Source organism: Sarcophilus harrisii, chromosome 1, assembly GCF_902635505.1.
Source record: "Sarcophilus harrisii chromosome 1, mSarHar1.11, whole genome shotgun sequence".
Lineage (NCBI taxonomy): Eukaryota > Metazoa > Chordata > Mammalia > Dasyuromorphia > Dasyuridae > Sarcophilus > Sarcophilus harrisii.
In genome coordinates this window covers 90,483,262-90,509,518 of record NC_045426.1, presented here as the reverse complement: position 1 = coordinate 90,509,518, position 26,257 = coordinate 90,483,262, and the positions used below count along the sequence as shown (strand labels likewise).

Here is a 26,257-nt window from a genome sequence, read left to right as displayed (position 1 = left end):
ACAGTCTCGTTGAGCAGACAAGCGTAGATACTATAAATTAAACAAAGCATTCCCAGTTGTGTCACCTGAATGGCATCTTCAGTCTTCTAGTCAATTGGTCACTGGATCAATCAGAATTCCTAAGTTTTTCATAATTGTTTCCCTTTATAATGTTTTATTCATATGAATTTGCTTCCCAGTTCTCATTTTACTCTGAATCAGTTCATAGACTCTTTCCAATTCTTTCTGAATCTATCCTTTTCCTCATTTCATAGAGTGATAACATTCCATTCCCTTTACGTATCAGGCTTCAGCCATTCCCCAGTTAATTGGTTCTCTCACCTTATCCTTGCCCTAGTTCTTATCTACAACAAAGCAGTAAAGCTCTCCCCAATCTCTTGACACTGTTTTCAGACTTATTTCATGTTATTTCCCTTCATGCCAACTCAAGTGTTTGCCAAATGCAACATGCCAGCTCTGGTCTCAGTACCTAGAATGCCCCACCTCCTCACAACTGCTCTTAGATCCCTAGTTTCTGTGCCGGCTCTAGAGAAGGCCTTTCTTGAGCCCTCAAGTTGCTCTCTCTTTTTTCCTAATCTATACTTTATCTGTGTACATGTTGTTCCCAACCCAATAAAATATAAATGCCCTGAGGGCTAAATTTTGTTTCATTTTCTGTTTTTATGTTCCCTATACTTGATATAAAGGCTGCCATGGCCTAGGCACTTAATAAATAGAATCTTATTATGTCCAGTATTTGGGCAGGTAGGTGGTTGAGTGGATAGTGGGATAGTAATGAGCCTAGAGTCAAGAAGACTCATATTCCTGAGTTCAAATTTGGTCTCAGACACTTAACTAGCTGTGTGACTCTGGCCAAGTCACCTAAGTCTGTTTGCCTCAGTTTCCTCATTTGTAAAATGAGCTGGAGAAGGAAATGGCAAATCAGTGCAGTATTTTTGTCAAGAAAGCTTCAAATGGGATCAGAAAGAGTTGGAAATGACAAAAATGACTAAAAACAACAACAAATCATATCCATCCTGTCTTTCTATTTCCACTGTCTGTTACTTTCATACAGGTCTTCATTTCTATTTTCCCAAGCCAACAGCTTCATAACAGATCTTTCTCCTACTCTCTCCTCCTTGCATTTTTAAAAAAGATTTTCATTTAATTTCTTTTATAGTCTGAACTTACATGGCAAATAAAATGAGCATTTTCATCTATATTATGGAATAAAAAGAGAAATCCAGTTCATTTTTTACATTACTGCCAGAAAAAAAAGCTTTCATAAGCATAAGTCTGATCATGTTACTTTTTGCTCAAAACTTATTGCACAGTGATTAAAATGAAAACTCATGTGTCATGTGTCAAGATCCAAGGCAATCTGGCACTGTCCTATTCTGCCAGCCTCATCTCCTACTTGTCACTTTCATTCAGTGGACTACCTCCCATACACACTGCTCTATCCTGTCTCTATCTTTCCACTTATTCTATTCCCTATGTTTGTTGAATTCCTACACATTGCTTATTTTTTATTTATTTTTATTTTTTTATTTATAGCTTTTTATTTACAAGATATATGTATGGGTAATTTTTCAGCATTGACATTTGTAAAATCTTTTGTTCCAATTTTTCTCCTCCTTCCTCCTACCCCCTCCCCCAGATGGCAGGTAGACCAATACATGTTAAATATGTTAAAGTATATGTTGAATACAATATATATACATGTCCATACAGTTGTTTTGCTGTACAAGAAGATGCGGACTTTGAAATAATGTACAATTAACCTGTGAAGGAAATCAAAAATGCAGGCAGACAAAAATAGAGGGATTGGGAATTCTATGTAGCTATACACTCTTTAGAGGCTAACCAAATGCTACCTCTTCTCAAAGCCTTCCCTGATCGCCATAGTCAGACGGCTCTTGGATTTGCAAGAATCTATTTCATTTATTTAGTACCATAAAAGCTTTCTGTGTTTTTAGCTAATTTCTCTTTACTTTTTTTGTTACTATACAAACAGCATGAGGGAAGAGATCTAACTATGTCTTATATAAACTTAGGATTTCCCTGCATTCCCATCTCACACTGGGCTCTGCATATAGCAGACATTTAATAAATCATTGTTATTGTGAAGGAAGAATTTAGAGAATTTGTGCTTGACTGGAAATGGATGATGGTTCTGAGGTTCTGGTCCTGAATGAGTGGGAGAATAATAATACCACTGAGGAGAGCTGACCTCTCCATCTAAAGTGTCTGAACCATTTGACTTTTTTTTTTTTGTATTATAGTCAGAAGGACAAATCCTGAAGGAAGCTACGTATATCAACAAATCTTTGTCCTTTCTGGAGCAGGCTATTATTGCTTTAGGGGACCGAAAGAGAGAACATGTCCCCTTCCGACAGTGCAAGCTCACCCATGCTCTGAAGGACTCATTAGGTAAGGACATCATAATTCAAACTGATATAAAGCAGTGAAAGAAAAGCTTTCTGGCTTATAATCCAGAAGCCATTGTCCATCAAGGCACATTATATAAGAGCCAACAATAGACATTATTGCTTTTGTTAAATCATTCAAGAGATATTTGAATTCCATCAAGACCACAGTTTCCTTTTCTCTTCTTTTCAGGTTTATCCTTTCATGTATTCCTTTGCCAATAACCATCAGATATAGTAGAATGAATCAAAAGCAGATGTTCTTTTATCTATCTGAGTTTCTCTTCCATTTTGTGTTTCCTTTTCTTCTCCTGCTTTCTATTTCTTCTTTTTTCTTCACTTCCTGCCATCTCCTCTCTCTCCTTTCCCAGTGTGTGCATCTCATTTTTTTCTTCTTTGTTGAGTGTTTCTTCTCCACCACACACACCTGCTCCCCTCATTAGGCATTCTGGCATGGTTGACAGAGTGTGGCCTTGGAGCCAAAAAGACAGGACCAGCCTCTGACACCTTCTGGCCACGGACCCTGCTCAAGGTTCTTGATCCCCTTCTTATTTTTGGGAAACCTCTAATGCCACCAGATGCATAGAAGGTGACATCTTGCATTGGTAGAGCAAAATCACGTCCTTGATGCTATCCCCATTCTCTAGTTACCAGAACACTAGAGTGATGTCTTGCCATAAAAACCTTGTGGCTCATGACCTGTCTTCTTCCTTTACAGGAGGAAATTGTAACATGGTTATTGTGGCAAATGTCTATGGTGAAGCCACTCAGTTGGATGAGACAGTAAGTAGAGGAGACAGTTACTTTTTGGGATAGATTTTCTTCCCAAGAACGTGAATTGCCCTTTGCCTCAAGAATGGGCAAAAAAAGAGAAGTATTTCTTGTGGATCCAATTAAAATCCCTTTTCCAAAAGCACTTGATTTTCAAGGATAAGTTCACAAGACCTGCTATGCATGCAACGCAGCATTGCAGATATTAATTGAAAATCAACTGTGTGCAAATAACTGTATAGTATTATAGGGAATTTGAATATTAGATCAGTTTTCATTCCTTAAAGATTTATCCCATAAAGGAGCTAAGACAAATAACCATATAAGTAAGCAAAGTAGAGAGATATATTGTACTGAGAGAAGGAAGAAAAAATCATTTCTGTATAACAGAATCAGGGATAGCTTCAAGGATAAGATAGAATGTGAGCTAAGACTTGAAGGGTAGTTAGACTTTCAGAGTAAAGATTTGTGGGGAAGACATCCAACATAATTACAACTACCTATAAGCAATAGCACTGAGGTGGATGACTTTGTTGAAGGAATAGATAACAGTCCAGTCTGACTGAGTAAAAGGTATATAGAAGGGAATGGAAAAGATGAGTTTAGAAAGGAGATTATGGAGAGCCTTTAATTACAGGTAAGGCTTTATTCATTGGGGAATCACCGAAGCATTTGGAGCAGGGAAATAATGTGATCAGAGTTGTTCTTCAGAAAGTCCGAGTCACAGCAGCATATATTGGAGGGAGAAGAGAAGGAGAATGGGAATAGGAGGTTAGTTGTTACAGAATTAAAGTGGAGGTAATGGAACAAGGAAAGGAAGAGGATTCAAGAGATTATTATTGGGACAGCTATGTGGTGAAGTTGATAACAAGCCCCAGAATCCCAAGGACCTGAGTTCAAAACTAGCCTTAGACACATCCTAGCTGTGGGACCTTACACAAGTCATTTAACTCATTGCCTCAAGAGAAGAAAAAGAAAAAGAGACATTGTTAAAACAGTAGATTTGAAAGGTGAGATAAAAAGCTGTCTGGGAATTCAAGCCCTGGTGACTTCAATAACAGTCCTGATATTTACATAAACAGGAAGCAGTGTAGCATAAGGAGTAGAGAAATGGCTTCTGGAAGGCCTAGGTTAAAATCCCTCCTCTGACACATACTGGCTGTATGACCTTAGTCAAGTCCCTTAGCTTCCTTGTGCTCCAGGAAATGCATTAAGTCTCTTTAAGTTGCAGAGAAAGAGTGACTACTGCTATAGTGTCCAACATTATACAAGTAAAAGGAGTTTCTTTATACCTAATCACCTTGGAATTCCCCATAGCAATAGATCTTAGGTCCAGTGCCTATCTCTTATATAAAAATATATCTTTATTATATAGAATATCTCTAATTATATATATATATATGTATACGTAACATATCTTTAATATATAGAAATAATGAAGGAGCAAGACCTGATTTGAGGAAGAAAATAATGAAGTTGGTCTGGAGTAGGTATATACTATATCAGCTGAAAATTCAAGTATAGATGTCTAATAGAAAGTTGCAAGAGGAAATATCAGTATCAAAAAAGCCAAGAAAAAGAGAATTTCTTTTTCCCCCTCAATAGTATTTTATTTTTCCCATTACACGTAAAGATAGTTTTCAACATTCATTTCTGTAAGATTTTGAGTTCCAAATTTTTTTTCTCCCTCCCCCTCCTGCAAGACAGCAAGCAACCTGATATGGATTATACTTGTACAGTCATTTTAAACATAATCCCATATTTGTCATATAATGAAAGAAAAATCATAGCAAAAGGAAAAAAAAACATGAGAAAGAAAAAGCCAATAAAAAAAGTCAAAATAGTATATCTGCACTGATCTGCATTCAGTCTCCATAGTTCTCTTTCTGGATATGGATAATATTTTCTATCCCAAGTCTATTGGAATTGTCATGGATCACCACATTGCTGAGAAGAATAAAGTCTATCGTAGCTGATCATCACACAAACTTGCTTTAATATGTCTAACGTTCTCCTGATTCTGTTCACTTCACTCAGCATCAGTTCATGTAAATCTTTCTATGCTTTTCTAAAATCAGCCTGCTGGTCATTTGAAACAGAATTTCAAGATTATTCTCAATTAGTATCAAATGATGCAGTCAGATCAAGGAGGGAGCTCAGATCTGACAATTACAAGTCCTTCATAAAAGTTTTAATATAGTGATAAATAATGAAGTCAGATGGAAAAGAGCTGGGGAAAAAAGTGGATGGTAAACATATTAATATTGAGTGGCACAGTGGATAAAACATTGGCCCTGGAGTCAGGAGAACCTGAGTTCAAACTTGGTCTCCAATACTAGCTGTGTGACCTTGGGCATGTCACTTAACCCTGATTTCCAAGAGAGTAAGTGCATATGCTCATGTTGGATGACCTTGATGTTTCCCAGGGACTTTTCTCAGATTTTTCCCTTCCTAAGTCTGTATGTTAGTCATATCCAACACTTTGTGATGCCCATTTAGAATGTCCTTGACAAAGATACTAGAGTGGTTTGGCATTTCCTTCTCCAGCTCACTTTACAGATGAGGAAACAGAAGCACACTGGACTAAGTGCCTTGCCTAGGATCACACAACTAATAAATGCCGGAGGCTGGATTTGAACTTAGGTGCCAGGCTGCCTGCTCTATCTACTGTGCCACCTAGCTGTCCTAAGTCACCTAGCTGGCCTCCAGCTTTATCTGTTTGAGGTTATCCACATCAATTGAGAGTGAAATCCCTTTGCCATCCATCACTCCTTTCTTCCACATATGTCAGAGCCTTTAACTTTCCTGGAACAATTTTAAGCTCTGGAAAAGCCTGATGGATTTGGCCTATTCAATTAGTTTCCATGTGGGGGATTTTGCATTTGAAAAGGACACGGTTATCACCTACTTCTGTGATATAGGGCTACTCTGTAAAAAAGTGTAGTCTAAAGTAAATTTGGGTCCATCCAAACTTGTGGAACAAAGTCAGATATTAGTCTTCTTTCTTTGACAGACCCCTTTGGCAGTTTGATAAGGTCTTTGGACATCTCAGAATGTTTTTAAACACTTAAAAACATATAGGATCACAAAGGAAATCAAGAAACAGTTGATTTTGAAACAGTTATAAAAAAAATTTGTTAAAACAAATTAATAGACTCAGCCAAATACCTTTGTTCTACTGCTGTATTAACTACACTGCAAATCTCAAACTTGGCTTACCATTGCTAGGAGAGGAAATAGATGTAGTAAATGGTTAAGACATATAACTAACCTAACTGCTCAGCAAGAAATTCCTGACAGGTCGCTTTTGTTTGCTGATATTCTGTGGAAACATAATGCACATCTCTTTCTAGGAGATGATACTTCAATTTCCCCAAAAGGATGAATGAAATGGGCTTGATGAGCCAGTTTTTTTCCTACCACTTGTAGAAGAACAGATGTACATTTTACTGTTCAGGCTCCTATTTATGTAGCCAATGAGACTTCTGAAATGCTGCTTTATGACTTGTACTGTGCCAAGTGTTCTGGAAAATATAAGGAAGTACAGTAACCCACCACTTATTTGGAGGTCAGACTTCTAACATCAGTTAAACCAGAGGTATTGAAAGGATTTCTCTGAATTGCTAAAAATTCAAAGTCTCACTACACTACACTCAGCATTGGAGCCCCCTCAGAGTACAGAGCCTGATTGATTTTGTTTAAATGTGCAATTTTGAACAGGTAGGTGATTCAGTTTCTCAGCCTCTAGAAGGTTAGAATCAGCAGATAGAAATCAGCAGATTGAAAACTTCAAACTTGTTAAAGGTAGTCTCAAGTGATAGCAACAAGAAGAGACAGCTGCCTACCTGATAATGAAGCAGGAATCAGGAAAACTATAAAAGCCCAGCAATCTGCAGAAAGATGAAGCAATGAAGAGGCCCCAAGGGCATCACTATATCACAATAGCACAGTCAGATACTGGAAGTACCTAATAACCCAGTTAGATTTTGTTCAGTTTAAGAGAGAATAGAAGTCTAGGATGTATCTTTAAAATTTTCTAATTCCATAAGTTTAAAACAGGGTTACTTTAAAGGAGTGAACTTTACTTTTCTGGAAAGGGCTGCTTAACAACTTTTTTCCCCAAAATATTGCATTTTGAAGGCATTATATATAAGCCAAGGGACCATTAAAACTGTAGAGCATTCAGTAGTCTGATTGCAGTGACCATAAGCAAATGGGCCTTTCTAGGCACCTAAGATAAGGGCTAGTTAAAAGGCTAGCTCTCAATGCTTTGTACTGTGATTTAATGTCCTAAGACACTAATGATCTAGTACTCTCCAAAAGTGGAATTTCAGCTTTAAGAAGGAAAAAAATCTAGTATAGTGATTAAAGCCAAAGAGTGTCATATTAAACTATAAACAAGGGGTTTTAGTTTAGATGAAATGCTGATCATCCTTACCAAGAGTTAACATTTCAGAGATTTTCCTGGACTCTGTCCTCAGGGAAAGTCGGAAGACTATTAAAACTACAAACCCATTTCAAAATGTAAGAATAGGGGCAGCTAGGTGATGCAGTAGATAGAGGATCAGCCCTAAGCTCAGGAGGACCTGAGTTCAAATGTGGCCTGAGATACTTAACACTTCCTAGCTGTGTGACCCTGTGCAAGTCACTTAATCTCAATTGCCTCAGTAAAAAAAAAAAAAAAAAAGATAAAATACTTAAATATCCAAATATGTCAACAAAGGCACATTTGATTTAAATTAAATAGCACTTAAGCAAATTCTTTCTCACCCTCATCCTCAGTCTTTTGTGTTAGCCAGTCTTATAGCTTCCTTTTCAAATAGGAAGATTTTTTTTTATCATAGCTTATTTTTCAAAATACATGTAAAGATAGTTTTCAACATTCATCCTTGCAAAACCTTGTGTTAGGAAGATATTTTTTAAAGGACTGAGAGCTCTTCCCAGGTGTCAGTCAAGAGACAGGACATACCAGAGCCAGATGTTTTTTCCCCCGTTGCTCCCTAAGGTTTCACTGGGTTATGAATCTACAATGTTTGCCAACACTTTATCCAAACTCATTGTCTGGAGAAACACTTATACTAATTCCAAGGAGTTTTTCAGTGGAAGAAGAGGGAGATGAAAGGAGAGAAAGAAAGAACAACAATATATGGGATGAATTAAGAACTTCTCTCATATTTTTAAATGTTTTGATATTTATATAAAAGACTTTACTGTTTTAATCACAGATAAGTTTCTATTGAAAGGATTCTAAACTTTATTCTATAGTCAAGTAAAATATTCTGCTTTGTTCTTTTCTCAGTGAACTAATTTTAAGTTTTCCATTCTGATTATAAATTATCTCTGATTTCCTATGAGACCCCAGGCAAGTTTCTTCCCAATTTCTAACATACAAATATTAGTGCTAACCTCTCCTCATTTTTAGAGACATGACAGATTACTCAGTATCTTTACTGAATCCTTGAAAGAGAAGAGATGCTCTGAGTAAGTTGAAAAATTGAGTGGGAAGGTCAAGGAGACTTTGATTCTCACCTCAACTCTGCCTCTAGCCAGTTCAAAGACTTTGTAAAAAGAAGTTACCCTCTGGGTGTCATTTCCCCCATTTGTGACCTTGGGCTAATTTTACAAATGGTTACTTTAGGTGACCTCCAAGGTCCAAGGAACCTCCCAGGTTCCAACTTTCCAAATTAACAAATGATCCAAAAATCACCTCAACTCTATAGATTTAGCCTTCCTCTATCATTCTCCCTTCTAGGAATTCCACTCAAGGCAGATTTATAGTCAATATGCTGACCCATCCCAGTCCATCCCCATTTAGCTAGGTTAATAAGCATCGATTTTATTAACGTTGGCCTCCTTGACTTAGCAAGTTTGAGGCACACCAATGAGTGACCATGATAGACAAGATGGTTTCCCCATCAATGCCGTTGAATCTACTGATTGCAATCTCCAACTATGACTTACGAAACTATTGAAATCCTCCTGCCAGAAGGGAATGTTTTCCCTGAAGTTACTCAGGGAGGGAATGAGTAACGTCACCATGTAGGCCCAGAGGCTCCCAGCTTAAGCCTTGGAGAACTAGTGCTTCTGGGTATTAGCCTTCCATCATTTATTAGACACTAATTACATACTTCGGGAATGCCTTTGCTCAGAGATGATTAGCCAGATATCAGCAGACCAATAAAAAGAAATGCTTAAGAACTGTCATGGCATCCTTTGGAACTATATACCGCAGGTAAATTTACCGCAGGTAAATACCCAGGTATTATGGGAGGGAATTCTCTCCAGCCCCAGTTCCACTTCCATTTTCCTGTTTCTATTCAAGTCCCCTGCCCCCTTTACAGACAGAAATGGCAAGCAAAATTAAGAATCAATATTTCCTTTTTGCCATTTTCTTGGGAAAGCAGGCAGACCTTTACTTTCAAGACTGCTCCATGGCCAGAAATGCATGGGTGAAGGCCAGGCCAGCCCAGTTAGTCAGGCAGAGTCCGTGCAGATGGGAGCCAGCCTCTTCTTGGAGGACTCCAGGGCAGGGGGCAGTCAGGCTACTCCTTGTTCCCCCAGAGACCTAAAAGCTTTTTCCTGAAAGGAAAAGTTACCTCATGATCACAATTTGTTTTTCAGCTTTCTTCACTTCGTTTTGCTAGCAGAATGAAATTGATCACAACTGAGCCTTCCATCAATGAAAAATATGATGCAGAGGTATTTATTTACATTACTTTGGGGACAGCAAAGGTCAGAGGACAAATAGCTGCGGACAGGGAATTGGGAGAACTAAACCTTAGACCTACTAGTAATGTTCCCCAGCCCTGGATTAGGTCAGGGCCTAACCCTAGGGGTTAGCCCTTTATCTCGTTGGATGTCTGCTTATTCATATGTAAAATCCACAGGGCAATGGATCAGTTGGCCCTTGAGATGCCTACCAGCCCCAAATGTCTATGATTCTGTACAGGTCTGTAAAGGACCAGAGACATTGTAAAGACAGTAGAGTGTCATGTAAATAAGATTGTCTAGGAACCCACTGGATCTGCCCTGTACTAACTGTGGGGTATACAAAGTCATAGTTTCTGCCTTCAGGGAGCTTACTATCTAGTTGATAAAGACCCATAAAAAGGTAACAATATGCTATATTAAATGATGTGTTGAATAATTGATATAGTTAGTATTTAATAACAATTCAGAGAAGGGAAGGAAAACAAACTATGGACTGGAATGCCCAGGAAAAGCTTCTCTGCGCAGGTAGGAGGATTTAAACAAGGCCTTGAAAACCAGAAGCAAAATCTTACAAATTTCAGATACTTATTAATGTTCATGACCTGTTGGGCTCCCTATACACTCAGCAAATCTTTTCTAAGCACTTACTGTATGTGATACTTTGTGTGGGGACTACACAAAGGGAATACAAAGATAAGACATGTTCCCTGTCTTAATGTTATTTTAATCCTCCCCCCCCCCAAAAAAAAAAAACCAAACTCTCCTCCCTTCCAAACTTCTCTATTACCATGAAGCTCAACCTCATCTTTCCCATCCCTCATGCTCACAACCTAGGAGTCATCCTCAACTCCTTACTATAACCAGTCTGTTGCCAAGTCCTGTTGATTGTATCTTTGTGACATCTCTCACACATGTGAGATGTGTGAGACCTGATAGAAGTCCTCCTCATCCCCCACATAGACTAATTCCACAGCTTGCTGGTGGGTCTCCCTGGCTCACTCCAGGCTATCCTCCACTCAGCTGTCAGAAGGATGTTTCTAAAGCACAGCTCTGACCATAGTATCCTTCCCCTACTCAATAAATTCCTATAGCTAGCTATTGCTTCTGTGTTTGACATTCAAAGTCCTTCAGTACCTGCCTTGCTCACCCTTTTTCTATTTTCCTTTACCTTCACTCTACTGACTGGCTTTTTACTATTCCTTAAACAAGACGCTACATCTCCAGACTGGGCATTTTCACAGGCTTTCCCCCAAGTCTGGAATGCTCCCTTAACCAACTCTGCCTCTTAGCTTCCTTGTGAGTTCTTGCAGATACCAGCCAAAATCCCACCACCTATAGAAAGCCTTTCTGGTTCCTTAATCCTGTTACTTTCCCTCTATTGATAACTTCCAACTTAGCCTTCTTTGAGCTTGTTTGTAAATGGTTTTGGGCCTGTGGTCTCTCCATTTGATTGTGAACTCCCTGTGGGCATGGGCTATCTTTGGCTTTTGTGCCCTACATTGAGCATACTGCTTGGTGTAAAGAAGGGCTTCATAAAATGTTTATTGATCAGCAGAAGAGTTTAGCAGGGGAAAGTAAGGCCCATGCCAAATAACTATATTGCAAAGCAGTACATCCTAAGTCCCCAGGATAAGTTCAAACACAGCATAAGCAGTCCAGAAGAGGGAAAGGTCACCACTGTTGGTGAAGTCAAGGAAGGCTTCAAAAAGAAAGGATCTTTTGTCTGAACCAAGACTGGAGTGCTTCAGGCAGAAGGAAAGAGAGTTGAAGTTTCCTGTTGGCTTTTTCTTTCCTCCATTTTATAAAATTGTATTATAAAAATGTATATGAATCAGGACTGTGTCAGCTCCTACTGGCAAGAAGCATAGTCTGATTTTCAGTTTGAGCATTGACACTTCAGAAATTGGCAAGCTACCAATCAGGGCTGGGTTTATTGTTTTTTGTTTTTGATTTCTCTACATAAGAAAGTGAGAGATAAATGATAATAGTGTAGATGAAACTTAAATGTGTTTCCTGTATTTCCACGGAGCTGATTGGATAGATCAAATATAGACATAATCAAGTAGCTAAAAGTCAACTAGTAAAAGGTATCTATAGTATGTCCTGTTTCTGTTAGAGGTAATAAAAAGTGAGGATTACTATAGGGAAAACTGGGTCAATAAGAGGTTCTTAACAAGACAGGAAGAGCTTTATACTACAGAAGGCAATGCTAAGGAGGAGCAATTACGTGGAATTTTGAGGCATTAGATTCGACTTTTCACAAATACTAGTTCCTGCAATGTCAGAAGAGGTGCTTAATAAATGCTGGTTGAGTGATTGACGGTAAAATCAGTTCAAATGCTGAAGGTGGTCAATTCTGCCCCAGGAACTGCAACTGTTTTGTAATTGCAAATTGTTTAGTAGGACTAGAAACAGTTTTTTTTAAAGGAGGAATTCCATCGGATCTCATGTTTAAAAGATAATTTAGATAAATATGAATGTCTTTCTGGAGAGGTAAAATCATATTCTGATTGTTTATTTTTCAATACAACCATAATTTAATAGAATATTGATTAATAGAAGCACTGACCATTCTGTGCAGAGACAACATTTCAAAGACAGGTAGTTTTTGTTTGGTTTTTTTTATATTAAATGAAGCAAAACACATCACAATTTGGAATTATGACCACAAATTTTAAAGCTTTTTAACATTTTTATTACCTCCTTTCTGTATCCATTTTTATTGTTCAATAAAATTGTTTCTTAAGCTGCTTACTGCTGTTGGATCTTCCATTTGAGATTATATATACACTGTGACATTATTTTCTTTGGTAGTTGGAGCACATTTTCCCTAATAACTTTGTTGATGTGCTATAAAAGTTGGAAAAGATCAAATATGTAGTGAGTTTATTTATTAAATAGAGTTAGTGGAACTTTTCTAACCTACTACATTTGATCCGTATTCAAGGCACTGATACTTTATATCTCCTTTTTTTAGGGACAATTATTTCCAAACTTAAAAACTGGGAAATCATCAGTTTAGAAAAAGGATTATAACTATATAGATTTAGATTTTTTTATGTTAGCATTGCAGAGCAGCTAGGTGACACACTGAATAGTCTGCAGTCAGAAAGACTGAGTTCCAATCTGTCTTCAGACACTTATTAGCTGTGTGACCCTGGATAAAGATACTTAATCCTATTTATCTCAGTTTCCTCATCTGTAAAATGAGCTAGAGAAGAAAATGGCAAACCACTCTAGTATTTTTGCAAGAAAAGCATCAAGTGGGGTCACAGTGAAGGACACGACTGAAATGACTGAATGATATTTTAGCATTAAAAATTTATAAATTGTTCATAGAATCTAGATACTGATAATCAAACAAGACATGATAAAATTCTGATTATCAAAGAAAAAATAGAAGTGATCATTTGGAAAAATTCTCTTGACTAAGAAGAGTTTAGGCAAATTAAATTAACAACTAATTCTGTGTGTCCAGAAGACATTTCTCATGGTCATTTTCCCCCTCTTGTGTCCCTGACAGAGGATGGTGAAGAATCTGGAGAAGGAGTTGATTCTGCTCAAACAGGAACTAGCCATTCATGACAGTCTGGTAAAGAACTCTTTGCCCCTGTTCCTCCTGGATTTACCAGCTTACCCACCAGTGGCCTGCATAGTGGTAGATGGGGAACTGCATGACCGAGAGGGAATCTTTTACTCATCAAGTTTTTTTTTTTTTTTCATTTATGTCCTCTTTTCATGATGTCTGGTATGTCTTTGTTTACCCATCATTCCAAGCATCAGAGTGCCCTCCCTCTTAATGAGGGGCTTCTGCCACAGAGTCCCTTATCCTGACACCAAAGTTCTTACACTGTTTTAAGAGCCCTAAATTGAAGACCCTGTTTTGCTATTTATAGCATGGGAAAAACACTAGGCAGAGTCAAAAAATTCGGTTTTGTATTTTGGCTCTGTAAAGAGAAGACTTAAGTCTCAGTTTTGACAATGACAAATTGTGTATTCCTTGACAAGCCATTTAACTTCTGAGCCTTAGTTTCCTCATTTGCCAAATGGGTGTAATGCTTGCATTACATTAGTTTGTGGGGATGCATCCTCGATACTGTCCAGAATTTAAGGATCAGATCTCTTGGACTGGCATCTCTGTCCCAGAGCAAGTACAGTAAAGTGATTTGTTTGGCTTGAGTTTCTTTGTTTTTAATGAAACATTTTTCAATTTTAAGGCTAACCGTGCTATGGTCACCTATGATCCCATGGATGAAGTTCAAATAGCTGAAATAAACTCTCAAGTTCGCAGGTATCTGGATGGATCTCTGGAAGAAATTGACGTGAGTAGCATTTTCACAGAGCTGCTTGGAGGCCGGAGCATTTTATTCACAAGCTGCTTAGCTAATAGATGGATTGGGGGCATTCTTTAAACACTCCATGAGAAATTAGATTCCATTGTCACAACTTCCATTGCCTTAACAGTTGCTCCAGTGGAGGGGTTAATTGTTGTAAAAGTGGTGAGTTCCCCAGGCAATATGGTTCCTTATCTGAGACTGCCCATATCAGTGGCAGGAAGGCTCCTCAAAATTCCTTGTTATATGTTTGAATTTCCTGGAAGTTGAAGATTGACCTGGATAAACCCCAGGTTCTTTTTAGGGTGTGGAACCTTTAGAAAGAGAGGGTGTGTGTGTGTGTGTGTGTGTGTGTGTGTGTGTGGCAAAGGGGGCTAAGAGTGTGGGGGTAGAGAGTGGCAGCTGCTTTACCATGAGCCCAGCATGGGCAATAATGGTTCTGAAGACAATTTTAAGACTATCTTCAAAAGGTAGGTCAGTTAAAATATAAAAAACATTGCCAAAGAACCCAATCAAGGGCAACGAAGAACTTAAATCAAACCTTAAAAAATGTTAAGTTTAAACTCTAGTTTCATAGTGAAAGGAGTGATACAAAAAATAATTTCATTGAGTTAATATTCTCTTCTAAACAATGAAATTTTAAAAATTAAGTTCATTATTCTTCATTCATTATTTGTCATCTCAAGGACATTTAATTTTTTTTTTCTGTTTTGAACAATAAAACACATGAAAAGTATTTTAGCTATTATTTTTAAGACACAAATTAAGTTTTCCTCTATATTCAGGCAGGTCATATTTACCAAACCAGAGAAAGGCTATAGTCTTTTTGCAAATGGCCAGGGAGGTCAACTGATTTGCCTTATTTAACATGCACTTTTTTAGGGTAGCATTTGTATTTGGTTTCCTAAAATAAATAGTATCTAAAATCTTCAAACAGCAGCCTCACTGAAGTTTCTTGCAGAGCCTAAGGGTCAGCTGTAGTTTGATTTTGTATTAACATATATAGGATTGCATTTTTTAGTCCTGAATTCAGAGCCCCTTTAAAAAACAAACAGATCCTCTGTGACTATTTGTAATTTAAAAAAATACCCCAAACAATCAAATCTCTTGTGTTAAGAAGTCTGCATCTATCTTATATATAATTGTAATTATATATGTAAAATCTATATGTATAATATATATTATATTCTAAAATATAACATATATTAATAATATATATAATTTACATATGTTAATAAAATTTACAATTTCAAGTAATTTACAATTTAGTTTAAGAAACCAAATTTCTTTCATAATGATGCAGCCTATGGACCCTGATATAGCCTAGTAAATCTAGTCTAACCTCTGTACTGTTTTTTCTTCCTCAGATTATTAACCTGCGACAGATCCAGGAGGTGTTTAATCAATTCAAAGTGATTTTAAGGTAATAATGCCCTTCTCCCCAACTGTAAAACATTGAGGTATAAGTGAGGGAACTAGCTCCTTTCCTGGGATCTGTTACAAAGCTGTTAAATTGGCTTGAGAGTTGATTGTACTCTATCAGTTTTTCAAGAACAACGTTTAACCCTGAGACATATTTTAAATAATGCTTTGAGCTCATTGAACAATTGAATTTATTCAAAAAACATGTATTAAGCTTCTAGTAAAAGCAAAACAAAGGTGAATAAGAGACTATCCTTGACAAAAAAGGGTTTTATATCAGTGGAAGTTAATGGGACATTTATTTCATATTATTTATTCATTCAAAAATATTTATGGTGAGGAATAATTTTCCATACAATGAAATCTTTTCCTTTTGAGCACTGAAAATCCATTTTTGACTAAAAAAAAGCTTTCTAAAATTTGTTTTATATGTAAGAAAGGCCTTATGTTGGGGAAAAGGATGGGATGTTTGGAGATGATTATGATCTAAGAAAAAAAGACATCAATAAAGTTTGTTTTAGAAAAAATAAAATGCATTACATACTTCCCTACTTTTTAAAAAGAAACCAAGAACACTGAAAATAATTTGTAACTTTTTAAAGACTCAGAAGCATCAGATTATTACTGTGAATGTTAGTTTTGTTGCCTAGTTCTGTAATGCAGTGATAATATTCATTTGTTAGGTCTATAGGGTGTTCTTCCATCTGACAGATACACATCTCCCACTATAAGTGACCTTGACAAGTTTCAGTCAAACTGACCTATTTGCTTTTCTTAAATCTAATACTCTTATCCTCCATTCTACATTCATCCATTCACACAAACATCTTTCACTGCCTCTTATAAATCTTTATCTTCCTTTAAAGCTCGGTTCAAGAGGAATGTCTTTTGTCAAGTCTTTCTGGGTCCTTCTAGTCTTAGTGATCTCTTCTTCAATTTTACTTATGTCACGTTGCTAAAAAAGCAAGATGGTGGTCATCTTGTAATTCCTCATCTTCATACCCAGTAGAACCCAATCTTCTTGAGGACAGGGACAGTTTTGTTTCTGTCATGAGGGCTTATAATGTCTGATAAACACATAAGTTCTTATTAAATATTCTTTGAATTGAATGATGTGCTATTGATTACATAATGGAAGTATGAATCAATATTACAAGGTATCTAATGTTAAATGAAAGCAAAGAGTTCTCTCTCATGGGTTCTTAACTTCAAATTTATGATTTGCTCAGATAAAATTTTTTCAGTTTGACCTAGAGAGAAAAATTGCTCTTTTGCTCAGCAACTGTCATTCTCTTTCCAAAGCCTACAAGAACAAGAAGTGGAGGCCAACTTACGTAGAAAATACACCCTGATAAACAAGAATGACTATGCGACCATTACTGCAGTCCAGAAGGTAGGGGTTTGCAGGACTTTTCTAGGCTGGAACTCCTGCTTGGAATTCTCCATCACCAGACCTTTTCCAGAGAAAGTGACTTGCTTTGGGGCAGAACTAGGGATAAAATAGGTAAGAGTAAGATCCACTTTGGATTTCCAGAAGGAGTCCACACCTTATTAAAAATTCATCTGAAAACAGGCATCTCTGATTAACTTCTCCTGCAGGCCTACTCAGGAGCTAAGAATTGAAGGGATTATGGCCATGAAATCAGTTAACAATCAGGAGTAATCTTTGGGAAGAGAGGAACCAGATCAATCATGTGACAGAATCCTAATCTTTGTTTGTCTCTGGGATTTTCCTTATTCAGGCTGGACTGGTTGATGTGGAAGGTAACACAGTAGGAGAAACAGATGGACAAGGATTTGGGCTTGGTATTGCACCTTTCTCTGCTAAGCCTGGAAAGAAAGGCAAGATCAAGAAATCATATAAGGATATACCTGGGTGAGTTGCCTCACAAGGCTACTTTTCATGTTTGCTTGTCTATGTTAGACCTTTTCACTATTGTTCAAGCTATTGATTGACTTGTTCTCATAAGGAAAAATGATTGTAATTAGTCTATTTTCCCCCATTAACTAAGAATCTGAATGATTGTCTCTAAAAGAGCTAATTCACCTTCAACAGAAGCTTAAATTATTCTCTGAGAGGCCATCTAGTTCTCTCAGTCTCCCATCTGATAGATGAATTTCTTTTATATCTCTATGAGGTCGTCATTCAGTCTCTACTTGAAAAAAGTGCCATCAACAAATAACTATTTCATGGGACTACTAATTTCATTATTGCATAGCTCTTGCTGTTAAGAAATTCTTCCTTATAATGATCTGAAGTCAGCCTCCCTGTAATTTCCATCTATTGGTCCTAAAAAAACAATATGTATTTAGGGAATAATTCATTAGATATATTAAATATCCTACCCTTACCCTCAGAAAACTTCAGTTCCGAAAGAAAAAAGGAAATATAGACGTACTAATGGAGAAAATGTTTTGTCAGTCAGAACAACAACAACAAAAAACAAAAACAAATAACACCCAGTATCCAGGCCAACTCAACAGTTGGGGGGAAGGGATTTGTCTTGCATGGTCATTGTAGCCTTACAATTATCCCACAGTTGAAAATCTTGAGATCAGAATTTTGTGAGCATGATTCTGTGTTCTATTGTCTTTACTTCAACTGACACACTGTCATAATTCTCACCTGGGAGACAAGGGAGAAAGCTGGAGGGTAGGAGGCTCCTTGATGAATTGAGTCAGAGGCCACAATGACCACACAAGACAAGTCCCTCCACATCTAACTCTTGAATCAACAAGAGTACTTTTCTTGGTATCCAACAAAATGCATTCTACACATAGGTACTTCCATATCTTTTTTTTTTTTCTAAATGCATATTAGTAGAATAGAAACAAGGGAGGAAAAATGAGAAAACAGAAGCTTTCTTGTGTTAAGAAAGTAGAAATGTGACAATCATTTCTAAGCAGAGTGGTAGAAAGGCTTGTGCTACTATCCAAAGGAAAGGACCAAGGCCTTATAGTAATGCTTTGATCCAGGACAATGGAAAATACACCTGTCATGTGGATCTAGGGATTGGGAGAGAGAAGGGACAATTCTGCTCTCTCCCTCCCCCCCCAAAAAAAAAGCCTAACTATAAGGCTTTAAAAATTCAAAGATTTCTTCATAGCTATCATTAGCTCCTTTGAAAATGCTTGAGGTAAAGGAGGGTACCAGGAATAGCAGATAAGCAATCTCCCTTTTACTACAGGAAGAGATGGTGAAGACTAATAATTTCTACCCTGCCACAACATCTGTAATAACAGCAGAGTTTGTCAGAGCCAGGACTCTCACCCTATATCCTTTTTCCAGAGCTTTAGGCAAGAAGGATGGCCTCCTCAGCCCTGTGAGTGGGAAGGATGGAGAAAGTATTTCCACATCAAGGACTCAGCTGTTATCATCCTCCAAGGAAGCAGATGTCAAGGATGTGCTCTCCCGTGATCGGGAAGCTTCCGGCAGCGAGCCTCTTGCATCAGATTCCCCTAAGGAAGATTCTCGTATCACCAGGTGAGTGCCTCTAAAGTATACATCCTTTCAAATACAAGGGATCTGAGCCAAAGCTAACAAGTATTTAAGTACCTATCATGTGCCAAGCACATAAAAACAGATGCTCTGCTCTCAAGGAGCTCACATGTACACACTGAATCTGTAGAGTAAATAGAAGGTGACATCAAAATGAAGGGATGAGGTCAAGCAGTGATAATGGAAAAGAACTGAGCAATATCTCCAGAAGAAAGGCGGGCTTTAGAGCTCAATCTTGAAGGAAGCCAGAGAAATTAAGAGGAGGGAGGGGAGTAGAACCTTTCAGATACAGAGCAGTCATGTTCCTGATATGGGGTCTTATGTGTGAGGAACAACAATAGCTGGATGATAGAGTGTGTAGAGAGAAGAAAAAGGTAAGCAGCCTGGAAAGGTAGGGAAGGATCCAATGGAAAGGGCTTTCAATGCCAAACAGAAGATTTTATATCTGATCATATAGGCATGAAGGAGACTCTGGAGTTTATTAAAGTAGAGTACATGGTCAGACCTAAACTTTAGAAAAATCATTTTGTCAGCTGAAGTGGAAGATAGAGTGAAGGGGAGACTTGAGGCAGATAGACAAATTATAAACCTGTTGTAATAGTTGGTGATGAGGAAATTTAGTGGGGATGAAGAGAAGGGAATGTTTACAAGAGATATTGTGATACCAAGATTTTGCAATTTACTAGATATGTTGGATGAGTGGGAGAGAAGTAGAGAATGGCACCAAAATGGGTTTGCTTGTTGTTGACAGTAATAGGGAATTTGGAAAGAGGGGAAATGTTGAAGGAAAAGAGAAATTCTGATTTGGACATGTTGAGTTTGAAATACCTATGAGACATCTAGTTTGAGATATCCAAGAGGCAACTGGCAATGCAAGACTGGAGATCAGGACAAAGATGGAGGCTAGATGTAGAGATAATATAGCTCAGAGGATCACTTACACTTACACAGAGATGACAATTATCCATAGGAACTATTGAGATCATTAAGTAAGATAGTACAGAGAGAAAAGGGCACAGGACAGATCATTGGGTAAAACCCACATTTAGTAGGCATATAACTGGGATAAAGATCCAGCAAAGTAGGCCAAGAAGGAATGTTAGGTAGAACAGTATCACAAAAAGTCAGCAAATGCCCACAGGAAGAGAGAAGTCAGTAGTGTCAAAAGAGGTCAAAAAAGATGAGGATTTTTAAAATGCTAGTAGATTTGGAAATTTAGAGATCATTGATCACTTCAGAGAGCACAGTTTTAGTTGAATGATGAGGTTGGAAGCCAAATTCTAATGGAGTAAGAGGAAGAGAAATAGAGACACCTACTATGTGTAGAAATTTAGCCAAGAAGGGGGAGATGGACAGTGGATGTTATCCAAAGCCGGGGTTTGGCTAGATAGAATTGACATTGATAGAAGAATAAGGGATTGAATATAGAGGACAGTATTGAGTTCAACTGGTTTACCAGAGGGTCAAGATAGGAAAGAGAGATGCAAGGGTAATAGTCTAGAAAAGAATTGGGAAGTGGAGAGATTGGAGGTCATAGTGTGGACCAAGAACCAAGTTAGGGGTTGTAAGATCCAGGGAAGATATTTTGATAAAAGATTATGATCAGATAAAGGAATTTGAGATTTCATGAACAAAGATGTAGAACATTCTATCTTCTTGTTCTTGGCATGGAATAGTGGGATTATGACCACACAAGAATCTAAGTGTTAAAAATGAGTTTACTCTGTCAAAATCTTTTAATATTTCCTTTCCTCCCTGGTTTCCCAGACCTGCTACCCCACCTCCTAAACCATCAGCTTTTGAGGAATTTAAAAATGAACGTGGCAGTGAGATCAACCGGATCTTCAAGCAAAACAAAACCATATTGAATGACCGAAGGAAGAAAGCCAGTGAGACTGCCCAGAGGATCAATTCTATCAAAAAAGAAATTGACACTACCAAAGAAGCACTGGATGTGCAGAAAAACTTCCGAGAAGAACAAGGTAATAAAGGGAAGGGTTCCCTAGAGTTCCTTACACAAAAAGACTTGAACAATGGGAGTCCAGTATGAATAGTGAGGGCCTTCACATTCCCGTGAAGGGGGCTCTTTGGAGAGTTTGAGCTCAAAGAACAGAGTAGGTTGGATAACGTTTCCAGCTCTTATTTCCAAATAGCAGACCAATCTAAACCAAGGGAAGCCTAAGATTTTCAGAAGACAAAATTCAGATTTACTGTAGGAAAGACTGTCACCCACACGCACCCCCCACCCTGTGTTGATGAATTCTTTTCTTTGTTACTATTTTTACCCAGGTTCTGGGTTAGTTTTGGGGTGCTATACAGGCAACAGTCCCTTGCCCTGCACTTCTCCTACCTCAGGATCTCTATGGCTGACCCCACAGTGTCACTGTCAAGTCCAGTACTGATGCTATTTCATAGGTGAACTCCTGGGTTTGTTTTATCAGGGATCTTCTTAGGAACTTGTGAAGTCATAAGAATAGAGCTTTCTGTTGGTGGGAAATTAGCTCCTGCCTATAGCTCCATTGTTCCTCCTTTTTTCCCTCATGAACAGTAACTGACCTGTCATCTTTGGTCCCACGAGCAGGGTTTGGCGGAGGTGACCAGTGGTCACCTCCCGTGACTCACTGCCTTCATCTTCACATCACATTGGGGCACTTCATTTGCACCGTCTTAGACCCTTTCCCTACATCTGTACCTTCTTAGGGGTGCAGCATGGAAGCCCAGATTACAAGACTGAATGGGGGGCCCCTTGACACTTGTCTGGTAGGGCTTCCTGTTCATTCCAATTATTCTAGTTACCCTACAAAGAAAAAACAGAGTTCAAGGTTGTTGAAAAGTGGCTTTCCCACCCATAAATGGAACCTAATGGTTTGAAATAAAGAACTCCTAAAACAGTTAGCCAGCATTAGTGAGCAGCATCCTAGGCCCTTAGTATCTGAGGGACAGCCCGGGCATAACCACAGGCATGGGGGAGCTATGTAGTCCAGAGGTCAGACCAAAATCTGCTGCTAACTAATCTGAGGCAAGCTACTTTCTCCTACATGGGTCCTATTTTCCCCTTTTGTAAAATTAGGGCATTGCCCTAGATGATGTACAACCCTGTTAGCTCTAAATCCTGTGATTCTATGCTGTCCTGAGGATCATGAATTTTCTTGGGTAACAACCAAACCATGTCAAATGGCATAAACCCAAATTCTTTCTGGCTTTCCCTCATCTTCTAATCTCATTTTACAGGGGAATATGAGAATAAAGGGCTGATGATCATTGATGAAGAGGAATTCTTATTGATTCTTAAGCTAAAGGAACTAAAGAAGCAATACCGGGGAGAATATCAAGATCTGCATGATCTCAAAGCTGAAATTCAGTACTGTCAACATTTGGTGGACCAATGCCGCCAACGATTGCTCACAGGTAAGCAGCTTTCTGTCTATAAGTCAGCTTCTCAACAGCAATATGTGCTCAAGGACACCAATCCAGAAAAATTAATTTAACCCAATTAAAGAACCAACTCCTTAAGTCTTGGGGGACAGGGAGAGAAAAGAGGGAAAAGGGCAAGTAAAGAGAGAGAAGTCAAGGTCAGCTGACAAGGTTCTTATACAAAGTCAGTACACAAAAGTGCTTTTATTCCTTGAGGATATAGGAAAGAAGTTTTTCAGGTGTGAAATTTTTAAATAAAATTGAATAAAGTCAGAAGACAACTAGTTATTAAGGAACAAAAGGATCAGCCATGATCCTAATGGACTTTAAAAAGACAGACAACTCTTTTTAGGAATCCACTAAGATAACCAGCTTGCTCGTAGGAATAATTCTACCAGAAAAGGCCTATTGCCTTAGAATCTATCCCAAATTCCACATTGTGAATAATTTTTATCCTTAAAAGGTCATTCTTGTACACTCTAGTATATGGTATTTCCCTCACTCTGAAGGTGATTCTCCTGGCCAAGATTTGTGAAACTGTGGAAGGGCAAGCCTTCTATACCAGGTCTCTGGCTTTGTCTCTATCAGACTCTGGATTTTTAGGCAAGTGTTAATACTTAATCCCTCCTTTAGAAGGCATGAAGACATTCTCCAAGTATGAAGAAGCTCTTTGTTCCAACCTGATAGGGGCTACTTGCAGCTAGCAAAAGGACAGAAAGCCCTGACAGCCTTTAAAATGCAAAGTACTCTCAAAGGAGTCCTCCAGCTCTAAGGAGGCCCATCATGGCAGAGAGTCCATCCAGAAGCCAAGCCAGTGAGAGGAGTGGAGGTAGCCAGTCAGGAATGCCTGCATGAGATAATGGCAAGGATAGTACTGAGTCTCCATTGAAATTATGTACTTAAAGCCCCTCCCAAATTTGAAAGCTCTCTGTAAATGTTGGTTATAATTGTTCTTGTGATTATCATTATGAGGAGAATCAGTGATGTGGGGACGACAAGATTCCCTATTCTCATGGTGCCATCTTTCTCCTTTCAGAGTTTGATATCTGGTACAACGAATCCTTCCTCATCCCTGAGGAAATGCAAGCGTCTCTGAAGGCTAAGGGTAGCATCAGACTAGGCTTGTTTCCCCTGACCAAACTCACATCACTGGTAAGGTAAATGGGGGTCAGCTTGTGAAGCTGGCATGGAATGGGACCCCAGAGAGTCTCAAGGGTAGAACCCAGCCTTAGCTGCCAGTCTCTCCTGGCAGAACTGAGTTTATTTAGTCAGGGCAATGCTAGCCAAAGAGAAGAAGCCAATGGCTTGCTTCCACATTTGTGCCCTGGCTAGTGAAGGAAAGACTGGTAGAAAAGGGCATCTGGTTGGAATTTTACCCCCTTTCTGGCCCATAGTAGTTTGAAATCTAGGACTACTTCAGACTAGTTAGAAGATGGGTAGTGGTTTAGGAAGCACTAGTAACAACTGTCTATAGTCTTCACTAAGGTACTTTTAAGTCAGTCAGTATAAGTCCTCCAAATTCTGGAGATGGTCTTAGTATCATCCTCGTCACCACCACCACCCCTGCCCTTCAGGAAAAGTCACTCTCCATCCTCATTGTCCCCTGTGCAGAATGGGCCACCTCCAGAAAGGCTACAAGCTTCCTGCTAGACCAGGTAGCTGTCTGTGGAGTGGCAATTAAGACCCTCCTACCTGCTCCCATGCCAGCTCCCTAGAAATTCATTTTTACCTCATCCCTCCCAGTTCATCAAGTTCATTTATCCCTTTGTAGTGACATAATTCCTAGGCCAACTGGATTCCATGATCAGTAACTTCACTGATGTTCTTGAAGACACCATTAATTCTCTAATTCATTCATTCATTCAGCTAATGTTTATTTTTAAGTAACTCCTAAACAAGGGAGTGAGAATTTATCAGGCACTTAAAGGGAAATAGAAATCTGTCATTCAATTAAGATGAGGACTTGACCCACTTATGGAAGGAGAAATCATCCAACAATTATTGAGGACTTAGGCAGATACGTAAGTCCTTGTGCTAGGAGATACAAGGCTTGCCTGCCTTCTTGCACACCATCCCTTGGGCCTTGAATGACCCCCTCCCCCAACTCCTTCCAGAGAGATCTGCTCAGGTGCCCCTTCTTCCAGGATGTAATTGACAAGTGTCCCCTGCCTCCTTGAATCTCTCAGGCCATGTTGGCTCCTTCCATGTACTTAATGTTTTATCTTGGGATCTAGTTTTTTTTCCTTCTCCCTATTAAAATGTAAGCTCCTTGAAGACAAAGGCCATGTTCTTTTTCTCTATAATGTATCCCTAATAGCTAGCAGAGTTTCTTGCATTTAGTTGGCATTTTGTAAATATTGATGGATTAAATTGAATTGAAAATTTAGATACTCACTGCCTTCAGGAACTTGGTCTAGATGGGAGCAAGGTAAGACCCCAAAGGGACAGATAATGCAAAGTCATATGTTATGTGAAAGGTACCGAGTAAAAAAGCCGTAGAAGGCAGAAGCCTCCTCCTGGCTTCTGCCAGCCAGGCCTCAACTCTGGGCTACTCTGTCTTTCCTGCCCCCAGCCAGAGGAAGTCATGGGATCATGCAACTTGGGAATAGCCCCTTATTTCCCTAGCACTTCCTAAGTTTCTGTGCTCTCAGACTCCCAAGGCTATCCTGTCCCCTTGCTCACTTCATTTACCTACTTACTGAAAATAACAGGTGTGTAAGATTGTATTCCCTATTATCTCAAAAGATCTCCTTCCTTCCGTCTATCCTTCCCTCCTTTCCTCTCAAAGGAGTTAGTAGCACTTCTCCTTTCTATTTTCTTTTCCCAGACCCTGATCTTTAAATCACTCCCTCTCTTTTTAGTATTTCATCCTCTCCATTTTCCTTTCAAACAAGCATGTAGCCTCTCATTTATAAGATGCCACTTCCCATGACCCTCTAACTATCCTGGATTCTGCTCCTGCTTCTCTGACTACAGCTTCTCCATTTCCCTTTTCAGAATCCTCATCCCTCTCCTGGCCCCTAATTGCCAGTGCTGCTCAAGATTCCATCTTAATTTTTTTTTTACATTATGTTTTGTCTTCTTACCTATATTATAAGCACTTTAAGGGCAAAAACCATGTCTTAGACCTTCACCAGCTGTACCTAGGACTTTCCTTGCCTTTAAGAAGCAGCTGATACACACTTGTGGATTTTTAACAGGTTCCCTTCCCCCAAAGTTCTTTGAGCCTCCCAAAAAGGGCTGCCTTCAGCCTGTCAGTGGAAGGAGGCTATTATTCCAAGTTGGTCCAGGTTGGAGCCTCTGTTTGGCTCTCAGGTGCTTCCCTGTGGTGTGAAATGGGATTTTGGTTTTGACTTTGTCACACAGCTAGGAGTTGCAGATTTCTTCCTATGTAGGGTGCCCCAGTAGGGAAAGAGACCAACTGTAAAGATGCATGGGGCCAAAGCTTTGATGGTCGGTGGGGTTCTGGCAACTAGCCCAAGAGAGAGGGACATTTGCAAGCCTCATGCATATGCTAATTTTTCCATTAAGTTAGCCCTGATCCACCAGACTATATGGGATCTAACTGCATATTGCATATGCATGTAGCATACTAGAAACAAATTAGAATTTGCATCATTTGTGTCCATATTTTAGCCTACTCCCACCAGACTGTAAGCTCCTTAAGGGCAGGGAATATATATTATTCACCTCCCTCT

General features: G+C 38.7%; 1 protein-coding gene across 5 annotated transcripts in view; it reads left to right on the top strand.

The window, feature by feature from the left end:
- KIF9 (kinesin family member 9) overlaps window positions 1-26,257 on the top strand; it is a 66,967-nt gene that overhangs the window by 38,951 nt on the left and 1,759 nt on the right. For 4 of the 5 annotated variants that reach the window (XM_031960646.1, XM_012543425.3, XM_031960654.1 and 1 more), the window contains 12 exons: window positions 2,265-2,412; window positions 3,127-3,191; window positions 9,801-9,878; window positions 13,414-13,482; window positions 14,108-14,212; window positions 15,592-15,647; window positions 16,949-17,039; window positions 17,389-17,522; window positions 18,936-19,130; window positions 20,913-21,127; window positions 22,377-22,553; window positions 23,596-23,711. In XM_031960646.1, coding sequence (XP_031816506.1) covers window positions 2,265-2,412; window positions 3,127-3,191; window positions 9,801-9,878; window positions 13,414-13,482; window positions 14,108-14,212; window positions 15,592-15,647; window positions 16,949-17,039; window positions 17,389-17,522; window positions 18,936-19,130; window positions 20,913-21,127; window positions 22,377-22,553; window positions 23,596-23,711 — 1,449 coding nt within the window. Of the gene's footprint in view, window positions 1-2,264; window positions 2,413-3,126; window positions 3,192-9,800; window positions 9,879-13,413; window positions 13,483-14,107; window positions 14,213-15,591; window positions 15,648-16,948; window positions 17,040-17,388; window positions 17,523-18,935; window positions 19,131-20,912; window positions 21,128-22,376; window positions 22,554-23,595; window positions 23,717-26,257 lie in introns of all 5 variants that reach the window. The other variant, XM_031960648.1, reaches the window with a different exon arrangement.